Source organism: Panthera leo, chromosome B1 (genome assembly GCF_018350215.1).
Source record: "Panthera leo isolate Ple1 chromosome B1, P.leo_Ple1_pat1.1, whole genome shotgun sequence".
NCBI lineage: Eukaryota > Metazoa > Chordata > Mammalia > Carnivora > Felidae > Panthera > Panthera leo.
The window spans coordinates 134,309,438-134,321,721 of NC_056682.1; the positions used below are offsets into that span (position 1 = coordinate 134,309,438).

At 38.4% G+C, this 12,284-nt stretch overlaps 2 protein-coding genes across 20 annotated transcripts in view; one reads left to right on the forward strand and one right to left on the reverse strand.

Annotated features, from left to right (window-relative positions):
- Positions 1-12,284, forward strand: part of MAPK10 (mitogen-activated protein kinase 10) — a 580,375-nt gene that overhangs the window by 566,670 nt on the left and 1,421 nt on the right. For 12 of the 15 annotated variants that reach the window (XR_006201837.1, XR_006201834.1, XR_006201833.1 and 9 more), the window contains 2 exons: positions 9,914-10,130; positions 12,114-12,236. The gene's annotated coding sequence lies outside the window, so the exon portion shown is untranslated. Of the gene's footprint in view, positions 1-9,913; positions 10,999-12,113; positions 12,237-12,284 lie in introns of those variants that run through there. The other 3 variants (XR_006201836.1, XR_006201835.1, XM_042935997.1) reach the window with 2 other exon arrangements.
- The window catches only part of ARHGAP24 (Rho GTPase activating protein 24), a 512,696-nt gene that overhangs the window by 3,666 nt on the left and 496,746 nt on the right, over positions 1-12,284 (reverse strand). For all 5 annotated transcript variants that reach the window (XM_042935991.1, XM_042935993.1, XM_042935992.1 and 2 more), the window contains one exon: positions 1,418-2,495. In XM_042935991.1, coding sequence (XP_042791925.1) covers positions 1,418-2,495 — 1,078 coding nt within the window. The remainder of the gene's footprint in view (positions 1-1,417; positions 2,496-12,284) is intronic.

Here is a 12,284-nt window from a genome sequence, read left to right on the forward strand (position 1 = left end):
GGTCTTCTCCTACTTGAGAATTAAATCTCCTACATTATGCTGAAAGGAGAACATAAAAACCATCAAGTTTGTAATGTCCGTAACCCTAGTAAAAACACGGGGTGGTGACATTCTGGTTTCTGGCACAGGGTTCTGTTTGTGAGCCCTGGGCTCCATTGTCTGTATTCCCGCCTTTCGAGTCCACGGAAACATCTGACAAACGCCCCTGATCCTGCCTAGATTGCTTCCCTAGAGAAGATGCTAGGTAAACGTCTACCTTGATCATCTTATTAGTAGATGTAAACTGATATAAATTAGGTTTTACCGTAAGTGCTTCCTTATAAATAGTAGTTTTTGCTCCTTGTTTCAGGCCATAATTTCCCTTGTCCATATGAATGCACGTCATGTCATTGTTTTTCTCAAAAATCTCCATGGATTCTAATCTCAGAATAAAAGCCAGACTTAAGGGGCACCTGGGTGGCTCAGTTAGTTAAGCGTCTGACTTCGGCTCGGGTCATGATCTCAGGGTTTGTGAGTTTGAGCCCTGGGTTGGGCTCTGGGCTGACAGTGCAGGGTCTGCTTGGGATTCTCTCTGTGTGTCTGCCTCTCCCTTGCTCTCTGTGTCTCTCAGAAATAAACTTAAAAAAAAAAAAGCCAGACTTAAAATGATCTCCAAGGCCCTCTCTGAGTCCCTGCCCATCCCATCTCATGGCATTTCCACTTGCTCTTCCCCCAAATGTCTGCACAGCGTCCTTTTTGACTTCCTGTAAGGCCCTGCACATGACCTTGCACCTCACCAATGCTTCTTACCCTCTACCCTGCGTTAGTCTTCTCCTTAGCATCTGATCTATTCTACTACTTGATCTGTCTCTGTAGTAGAATGGAAGCAGGTTCCACGAGGGCTGAGTTTTTGCCTATTTTATTCACTGCTGAATCTTCAGGGCCTAGAGTGGAGCCTGGAAGAGGGTAGACACTCTCTCAGCATTCGACTATGAAAAGAATGAAAAAGAAAGGTCTGTTTATTTTGATACTTTTCTTCACCCTTATTTCATCCTCTTTCCATCAGTGAAAACAGGCTCCTTACTTTCCATTTATCCTCGCCCCTCTCTTTCCAGACCTTAACACAAACCCACACGTTTACTAGCAGAAGATAGCACCATCGAGCACCTATTCTGTGCCAGGGACAAGGCTCAATGATTTCTTACATGCTTTTGAGGTAAAACCTACTCATATTTACGTTTTTCACAGTACGAACCTAAAGCGCAAAGAGATGAAGCAAACTGTCCCCAAATCCCACAGCTGACAAATGGTGAAGCCTGGACTTGAACTCAGGTCTGTGACTCTGGAGCCAGCATGTTTAGCCCCCTGTGTGAACCTGTCCTGCAGTAGGGGTCTGTCGGGCCCTCTCTGGCAGTTAGGAGCTGCAGATTTTCCTCACCTCTTTATCCTGGACTCATACTCTATCTTCTGTTTGGTCATCTCCTGTTTCAGGCTGGACACTAAACTGTGCAGGGCACTGTGGTTGCTGGTGTTGTTGCCCACAAACGTCTCACTGTTGTCGCTGCTGCTGGTGGCACGACTGCTTCGACCTCCCACACTCCTCCGGTCACTTTTGTTTTCATAGTCCCCAGGGTGGGAGAGGTCATCCTGTGGGGGCCCATCCAAAACAGGGTCCTCAAAATTACTCCCGTAAAAGTCTTGCTCTGGGCAGGTGGTGGTGGAAGAGCGACAGGAGTTGGAATTCTCCGGGAGGGAGATTTCACAGGAGGAAGTGGACCAGGTGGCGCTGTCGACACTCTGCTTGTCATCAAGGTTCATCATGGAGAACTGCTGATGGACGTTATCATAGGTGGAGAGTCTGTTGTGCTGGCCTGACTCCCCTGCTTGTTCTTTCTGCTTGTTATCCCTCAGGGTCACGTAGCCATTGGGCAGCCAGCTCATGCTGCGACCGTTCACGGGGTTCCCAAGCATGTCGGGGTTCAAAATGCCCATTCTCACCGTTCCATTCTGTACACTGTGGGTGCCCATTTTGGTACCAGACCCCTTCAGTGAAGAGGTCCTTCTGGCCTGTAAGCTCCCATTGGGAGTGGTTTGGGTTTTCTCCAGGCCTTCGGCATTACTGCTGCTGAAGGACCCATTGGTGACTATCCCACTGCCCTTATTGAAGGCAGGATTCTTTTTGACCATAAGAGGGGGGCTTCTAGAGACGTCCAGCTTGTGAACGCTGTTCCTTGGGCTGTTGGTTTTACTACCTGGTAGAGCTGTGGGGGATCCATTATCCACACCACTTCTCTGGGGAGACTCGGACTTGTCCCAAGAGCACCGCCTACCAGGACTGTCCTTGGTATTATTGTTCTCCTTATTCTGTAGCTGGCCCATGGTGGCTTTCTTCTGAATTTCATTGTTGTTATTGCTCGTGCCATCTTGGGGTTTGCTTTGCAGTTCTGCATCTTTGGGGAAGAGGCGATCATGTTTGCTAATCATCATTGACATCAACTGCTGGACCACCACCGTGCCTGGAATTGCATAGAAAACACAGCAGTTTATTTTCCAATTTGAAAGTGACTCTTAAAGAACCACATTCAGATGAACATTCAACATTTTTAGTAGTAGTATATGCAATGAACTGTACCTAGCACTTTACTTTCATTAGTTTAGTCAGATTTTAAAACAAATCAATGAATAGGTAGTTATTATCACTGTATTGTAAATGTTAAGTAACTTGACCAAGGTCACAAAGCTATTAAGGAGCAGATTTAGGGCTTGAAAGCAGAGTTAGCTGGTACCAAAGAACAGGCTTTTAATCATTATGCACAATTTCTTGCAAGTTTAAGATTTAATTATGAGAAATCTTCCTTAGGAGGAGGTCAGCGTGATGTCTCATCTGACAACTGCCTGAAACCATCAAGACATTTTAGTAGCATTTCTAAGTGGGACCCTATATGATCTCTGGTGGATACATGGTCTGTCTTTCTCATGTAGCAAGATACTGAAGTTCTTTTTTTTTTCTTTTCAAATTTTTATTTAAATTCTATTAAGTTCACATGCTATATGCAATATTGGTTTCAGGAGCAGAATTCAATGATTCATCACTTACATGCAACATCCAGTGCTAAACATAACAAGTGCCTTCTTTTTTTTTTATTTTTAAAAAAAAATTTTTTTAACCCTTATTTATTTTTGAGACAGAGAGAGACAGAGCATGAACAGGGGAGGGGCAGAGAGAGAGGGAGACAGAATCTGAAACAGGCTCCAGGCTCTGAGCAGTCAGCACAGAGCCCAACGTGGGGCTCGAACTCACGGACCGTGAGATCTGACCTGAGCCAAAGTCAGACGCTTAACCGACTGAGCCACCCAGGCGCCCCAACAAGTGCCTTCTTAATACCTATCCATCTAGCCCATCTCCTACCCACCTCCTTCCATCAACTCAATTTGTTCTCTATCTTTAAGAGTTTCTTATGCTTTGTTTCTCTCTCTTTTTTCTTTTCTCCCCCCCCCCACCAAGTTCATCTGTTTTGTTTCTTAAATTTTACATGTAAGTGAAATCATGTTGTCTTTCTCTGACTGACTTATTTTGCTTAGCATAATACAGTCTAGCTTCATCCACATAATTGCAAATGGCAAAATTTCATTCTTATGGATGGCCAACTAATATTCCATTATATATGTGTGTGTATTATTGTATCCTTTAGGTAAATACCTAATAGTGCAATTGCTGGATGGTACGGTAGTTCTATTTTTAGCGTCTTGAGGAACCTCCATACTGTTCTCCAGAGTGACTGCATCAGTTTGCATTCCTTCACAGTGGAAGAGGGTTCCCCTTTCTCCACATCCTCGCCAATACCTGGTTTTTTTTGTGCTGTTAATTTTAGCCATTTTGACAGGTGTGAGGTGGTATCTCATTGTGGTTTTGATTTGTATTTCCCTAATGAGGAGTGGTGTTGAGCATCTTTTCAAATCGGCCATCTGAATGTCTTCTTTGGAAAAGCGTTCTCTATCTTTAGGAGTCTCTTAAATGGATTTCTTAGATGGATTATTTGTTTTTTGGGTGTTTAATCTGATAAATTCTGTTTTTTTAACTTTGTAATAAGATTTTTTTTAATTTTATTTTTTATTTTTTAAAATTTACATCCAAATTAGTTAGCATATAGTGCAACAATGATTTCAGGAGTAGACTCCTTAGTGCCTCTTACATCTTACATCTTATTGTACATCTTACATCTTACATCTTACATCTTACATGTGCCTCTTAGCACATCCCACCTCCCACAACCCCTCCAGTAACCCTCAGTTTGTTGAGTCTCTTCTGTTTTGTCCCCCTCCCTGTTTTTATATTATTTTTGTTTCCCTTCCCTTATGTTCATCTGTTTTTCCTCTTAAAGTCCTCGTATGAATGAAGTCATGATTTTTGTCTTTCTCTGACCGACTAATTTCGTTTAGCATAATACCCTCCAGTTCCATCCACGTAGTTGCAAATGGCAAGATTTCATTCTTTTTGATTGCTGAGTAATACTCCATTGTATGTATGTATGTGTGTATATATATATATATATATATATATATATATATATATATACCACATTTTCTTTATTCATTCATCCACCGATGGACATTTGGGCTCTTCCATACTTTGGCTATTGTTGATAGTGCTGCTATAAACATGGGGGTGCATGTGTCCCTTCAAAACAGCACACCTGTATCCCTTGGATAAATGCCTAGTAGTGCAACTGCTGGGTGTAGGATAGTTCTATTTTTAGTTTTTTGAGGAACCTCCATACTGCTTTCCAGAGTGGCTGCACCAGCTTGCATTCCCAAAGATACTGAAGTTCTATACGACTTTTGTCACTATTCAAAAGCTTTAAGGCATCTTAAGTGACATCAGCCAGAATGGTAAAATGAAGATCTCCAAAAAGCCTCATCTCCATAAAAGCAACTGACACATGTGTTATGAATCAACATTTTTAGGAATCTGTAAATTAAAGACTTGGTGCAGTCTGGAGAGTGTTTATTCAAGAAAACTGGTTGACTCTCAGTAAGAACAGCAACCTCTGTGGTGTTTTACCTTTCTTCCTATCCTTTTCTCCCTAGCTTTGTAACAGCCTTGAAAACTAATAGCCTAAAATCACAGTGGGAACCAGCAGCTTGGTAGACCCTGCCATGAGCAGAACAGCATTGGAATTCCAAAGCTCCATTCCCAGATATTGTCATTGTTTGACATACTTGGTGGTTCCCTTGAAGACCCCACTCACAATGCACATCTTTATTTGATCTGGCTAGTAATTTGACCAGTATGAAGAGCATTATTCTCAGGAGCATTTGTCAAAAATAATGAGGGCACTTTTGTTTAATATGGCTGCCCGAAGCAGTGGATAACAGTTGGGACAGACAGTAGGCTGTCTTAAAAAGACACAAAGCTTAAAAGGAAAATCTGAGGAATGAGATTTCCACAGGAGGTTTTAGAAAGCTTGGATCTATTCCTGGGAATCTGGAAGACTACATGAATGTTTAAGGTTATGTGTATGTCTACAGCTGTGTGCATGTTCACACAGAAATTAGGAGTCCCTAGTCTCTCACCTCTGGCTTATCTTGAGGCTCTGCATGAGGAGAAACTGAAGGCTACTGCAGAGTTGTAAACTACCTGGCTGAATGTCGAAGGTTTGCCCCAACATGCATACAGAGCCTTTTGGTAAAAGATGGGAAACTTATTGGCCTATGAAATTTAAGGAAATCTTTGCCAATAATTAGTTGACAACTAAGCAAACCAAGCAGAGACTTCAGTGGCCACACATGGCAAAGAATAAAGACTTTATAGAATTAGTCCAGAAAAATCACTACACAAACAACAACAAACCCTAGGAGGGGGAGAATCTGATATCCAATGTTCTTATTATTATATTATTAAAAATGTTCAGTTTTTGGGGCATCTGGGTGGCTCAATAGGTTAAGCGTCTGACTTCAGCTCAGGTCATGATCTCACAGTTCATGAGTTCGAGCCCCACATCGGGCTCTGCGCTGACAGCTCAGAGCCTGGAGCTTGCTTTGGATTCTCTCTCCCTCTCTCTCTGCCCCTCCCCTGCTCATGCTCTGTTTCAAAAATAAATAGACATTAAAAAATTTCTTTTAAAAATGTTCAGTTTTCAACAAAAAATATGAGACATGCAAAGAATAAAGACATTATGGCCCATATACAGGAAAAAACAAACTCTGAGGAAGCCTAGACATGGCACTCACTAGACAAAGACTTTAATTCAGCTATTTTAAATGCATTTTATTTTATTTTATTTTATTTTATTTATTTTCTTAAATGCATTTTAAAAATTAAAGGAAACCATACCTAAAGAAACCAGATGAAAGTGAAAATAATGTCTCACCAAATAGAGTGTATCAATAAAGAGAAACTACAAAAATGAACAAAATAGATATCCTGGAGTTGGAATTTATAATAAGTGAAATGAAAAAAAAAATCAGTAGAGGGAATTAACAGCAGATTTGAGCAGGCAGAAGAAAGAATTGGTACACCTGCTAACAAATCAGTAGAGGTTACCCAATCTGAGGAGCATAAAAGAAAAAGAATGAAGAAAAATAAACAGAGCCTCAGAGACCTGTGGGACACCATAACGTATACCATCATATGCCCAATGGTAGTACCAGAAGGACAGTCCCAGAGAAGAAAGAATATTTAAACAAAGAGCTGCTGAAAATGTCCCATTTTGATGAAAACCATGATGTCTACATCCAAAAACTCAGCAAATTCCAAGCTAGGTAAGTGCAAAAGGATCCAAACCTAGACTCATCATAGTCAAGCTGTCTTAAACCCAAAACAAAGAAAGAATCCTGAAAGTAGCAACAGAGAAGCAACTCATGCACAAGGGACCCTTAATAAGATGAACAGCTGATTTCTCATCATTTCTCATTGTCAGAAGGAAATGGGATAAAATCTTCAAAATGTTGAAATAAAGACTGTCAGGCGAGAATTCTATATTCAACAAACCTATGTCTCAAAACGGAGGAGAAATAAAGACATTTCTAGATAAACAAAAACTGAGAGAATCTGTTAGTACCAAGCCTAGTTCAAGAAGAAATAACAAAGTTCAGGGCATTTTAACTTTTTTGGGGGGGGAGGAGGGAGAGAGCGAGCATGGGAGTGTCAGAGAGAGAATCCCAAGCAGGCTCCGCACTGTCAGTGCAGAGACCTAATTGGGCTCAAACTCACAAACTGTGAGATCATGACCTGAGCTGAAAGCAAGAGCTGGACACTTAACCAACTAAGCTACCCAGGGGCCCAGAGTCAGGGCATTTTAGACGATTAAAAGACCTTTGAGAAAGAAAATAATTCTCTTACACATATTAAACTACTATGATTTCCATTTGATTCCCATATTTTCACTATGCACTGTAAAGTATGAATTAGAAATGAATAACAGGTTTCAGACAGAAAAATAGACACTAAAGGACAAAAATGTTGACCTATTATTAAAATTTTTAAACATTTATTATTTTGAGGGAGAGAGAGAGAGAGAGAGAAAGACAGAGAGACAGAGTGCAAACGGGGGAGGGGCAGAGAGAGAGGGAGACACAGAATCCAAAGGAGGCTTCAGTCTCTGAGCTGTCAGCACAGGGCCCAACACAGAGCTCAAACTCATGGACCCAGAGATCATGACCTGAGCTGAAGTTGGACGCTTACCCAATTGAGCCACCCAGGTGCCCCAAAGTTGGTCTATTATTAAAAGCAGCAATTTATTAAAAAATCAGTGGATTTTTATGGTTTTATGGCATATTATCTGAAATCTCAAAATGTATTTTCACATATTCCTCACTGACTTACAAGCTGAGCTCCCCATCCCTTACAACTGGCTGACACCGTTAAACAGGCTTCTCAACTAGTTTCCTAACTCGGAGCCCCTTCTCCCTCAATAATATAAGACTTATTAAGTATTAACTTATTCATGTGCCCACAATAAAGTGGTAATAGGTTAATGTAAACCTCAATCATCTTTGCCTTAGCTTGAACTATACTAATTTGATGTGTTAATTGGGGTTTATATGATGTTGGTAAAAGCTCCTGGGAATAGTCTCTGAGAAATAAACATAGCAAAACAACTAAAATGTAAATGTAGTTTCTACATAAATGTAAATGTAGTTTACATTATGTTAGTTAATGTAGTAAATGTAGTTAGTAAATGTAGTTTCTATATAAAATACCTAAATTGAGATTTGGTAAGGAAAATGATGACAAGGGCTTTTGACAATGCAGATTTCTGCCGAAACAGCTACTAATTGTGTAGCTGTCAGAGAGTAGAGGCCTGATATGGAGTGAGGCCACTCTTCAGCTTAAAGCAACGCCTCAGCAAAATTTGACTCTATATAATTCAAAATCATATTCTGAATATTAAAAAAATGTGTTAAATCCATCTGTATCCTGCACACTTTTGTGATCATCCAAAACTTGACGATAGATTTGGATCAAGAATCTTCAATGTGCCAGGTCTGATGCTGGGCCAGTGTTGCTCAAACATTAATGTTCACTAAAATTTCCTGGAGATTCTGTTCAAATGTAGGCATTAAGCGGGTCATAAGATTTTACATTTCAAACCAGCTCCCGGATGACACCAGTAATGACAGAATAATATAACTGACATCACCTGGAAGCTCCAAACTGCAAATCTGAACAGAACCTACATGTTAACAATATCCCCAGGTGATTCCTATGTCTGTTAGAGTTTGAGAAACACTGTGTTTGGTGGAGATATTTCACTTATATCTCTTAAGTTTCTCAAAAGGTTATGAGATAGGACTTAAAATTTTTCAAATGAGGTTCAAATTGAGGTTCTGAGAGGTTAAGCTGTTTGTTCAAGGCCACATAGATGATAAATGACCAAGGTTACCAGTTTTATACTTCATCTTTTTACTCCAAAGCATGCACTCGTCCTATTATGTTTCAGCTGTTGGAATTTAAACTGTTGTAGTATCAAGTAAACTTGGGGTTGTTCTAAATAAGAAACCAAATAGGGGCACCTGGGTGGCTCAGTTGGTTAAGTGTCTGACTTCAGCTCAGGTCACGATCTCATGGCTCGTGAGTTTGAGCCCTGCATCAGGCTCTGTGCTGACAGCTCAGAGCCTGGAGCCTGCTTCCGATTCTGTGTCTCCCTCTCTCTCTGCCCCTCCCCAACTTTCATCCTGTTTCCGTTTGTCTGTCTCTCTCTCAGAAATCAGTAAACATTAAAAAAAAAGAAAGAAACTAAATAAAAGACATCTATTGAATCAGAGTTGTGGAAGAAAAATGACTCAATAAAATTAATGGTATCATAAACCCATCTTTCCTTTTGAAGCAACCTCTGACTTTGTCATCCCAGTTTCAGTGCATATAGGAGTGAATCGGACGAAAAAATTTTAATCGAGTTAAAATGGCTGTCAACAATGTCGCTATGTACTATGTAAAGACATGTGTACTTAGTCCTATTTTACTATTTGCTCACATGACAGACACACTTTCAAATATTAGCAGCCTCTATTATATATGACTTTGCCTAGTACTTTGGGAAAATGGAGCTTTTTCCCATCACTGGAATATTAACATTTGAAGCATTTCTGCTTCTCACTATAGCTATGAACCATGTGGGGCATTTAATTCATCAAAGAGAGATATTCCCAAGGTCTCCGTGATGAGTCTGTGAATAGCCATGCCAAAGTTACCTGCCACAATTATAGAGTGAGTGTCAGGACCCGAGCAATTTAGGAATCTCTTTCTTCTATCTTGGGAGGCTTTGCTTTCATCTAGTCTCAAGAATAATAAATGGCAATAGTTCTTGTAAAGGGACTTTCTTTCAATTTTTATATCTATTTAGGATAGACTAGCTTAGTAATGATGAAGTATGTGTCACTATATACTCTATCTTTTTTCCTTTTTATTTCCTCCTGTCATTCTCTTCCTTAGGATGCTAATGAAAACCATGAAGCCCAAATAATGAGGTCAGAGTTGTTATAATCACCAGCCCATTCTGAAGAGTCCAAGCAGATTTGGGGTGTCCCACTGTGCTACATGATCCAGAAATTCCCCCTGGCTCGTATACTTTTATAAAGGTTGAATTTAAATACCACATTATAGGTACTTCTTCATGAGAATTGGATAAGAATTCAATTTTCCTTGCAAGGTAACTATGCACATTAAGATACACTTACATGTACACAGAAATATATGGCAGTGTTCTATGAAAGGCAGTTTCAACTTGTATTTTTTGCAATGAATAATCTTGTATATGTGTAATTTTGTACATGTACAGATATATGATGAATTTTGATAAGTGACAGTTCTGGAAATACCATCTAATCATGAAATAGACAATTCCCTTGTGCCTATTTGTAGCTAATTCCCTACCCACACTTCCCAACCATGACAACCACTGATATGCTTTCTAATTCTATAGTTTTTCTTTTTTTAGAATTTCATATAAATGGAATTATACCATATGAAGTCTTTTGTGTCTAGGCATTACTCACTTAGTGTAATACTTTTGACATTTATCCATATTATTGCATGCATCAACAGTTCATTCTTTTTATTGCTGGGTAGTATTCCATTTTATGAGTGTACCCAAAATTGTTTATGCACTAATTGATCAACAATTGGTCTGTTTTCAGATTGGAGCTATTAAATACGAAATAAAGTTGATATGAACATTAAAGTTTTGGTTGAACATGTTTTCTTTCTATGTGGGTAAATATTAGCACACTGCTCTGCTGGGTCTTATAGTTAGTAAATAATTAAGTTTGTAAGAACCCACGCATCTCTTGCAAAATGGCCCAAACATTTTATATTTCTACCAGCCAAACTTAACATTTTCAGTCTTAATTTTATACTTTGTAGAGGATGTGGAATAGTAGCTCATTATAGCTTAAATTTGCATTTCCCTAATGACTAAAAATGCTGAACATCTTTCCATGTGTTATTTGCTATTTCTTTATCTTTGATGAAATGTCTAATTCAGATCTTTCACCCATTTTTTTCATTGGGTTTGTTGTCTTATTATTTCTATGAGTTATTTATATACTTTTAAAACAAATTCTTTAATCAAATATTTGATTCACAATATATCCCCATTCCTGTGACCTGGGCTTTTGTTCTCTTAAGGATATCGTTTTGAAGAGCAAAAGTTTTAATTTTGATGAAGTCCAACTTATCAACTTATTTTTATGGTTAGAGATTTTTATGTCCTAGTAAGTCTTTGACTAACACAAAGTCATAAGGTTTTTTTCTCTTCTGTTTTCCTCTCTAAGTTTTATGATTTTAGCTCTTACATTTAGGTCTATGAACCATTTCAAGTTAATTTTCTGAGTGATGTCAAGTAAGGATAGAGGATTATTTAATGAATATGCAATTTTTCCAGCATCATTTGTTGAAATGACTATTCCTTTCCCACTGAACTAACTTGGCACATATGTCAAAAACAAATGATGATGTGTGTGTGTGTCTATTTCTGGACTTTCTTTTCTATTGATCTCTATGTCTCTCTTTATATTGGTAAGACACTATCTTGATTATTTGTGGTATTATATTGAGTCTTAAATCAAGTATCATATTTCAACTCTGTTTTCCCTTTCAAGTTGTTTTTGCTATTCTAGATAATTTTTATTTCCATGTAAGGTTTACCTTCAGATTGTCAATTTCTACAAATAAATTTTTTTCTGGATTTTTTTGTTAGAATTATATTGAGACTATAGGTAAACTTTAAGAACATTAATATCTTATTGATTTTGACTATTCTAATTGATGAACATAGTATATTTCCTGATTTATATAGTTCTTTTTTCATAAATGTTTAGTAGTTTTCAGGATATGTGTCCTGTACATATTTTCTTAAATATATCCCTAATTTTTGACATTTGTGTTGTCCTAAAATTATATTTTTTATTTCAATTTCCAATTGTTCAATGTTAGTGTATAGAAATACAAAGAATTTTTATAAATTGACATTGTATCATGTGACCATTAGTTCATTTATTATAGTAACTTCACTTGTAGATTCTCTAGAATTTTCTATATAAATTATGTTGTCTGTGAATAAACAGAGTTCTACATCTTCCTTTCCTAATATGTATGCTTTTTATTCCTTCCTATTACTTTTTGCTCTGGCTAGGATTTCTAGGAGTGGTAGAAGGAGGCAATCTTACCTTATGTCCAATCTTAGGCGGAAAGCATTCCATCTTTCACCAGTAAGTACAATATTCTAACTAAACTTTTTGTAGATGAACTTTGTTAGGTTAAGTTCCTTTTATTTCTAATTTGCTAACAATCTTTATCATGAATG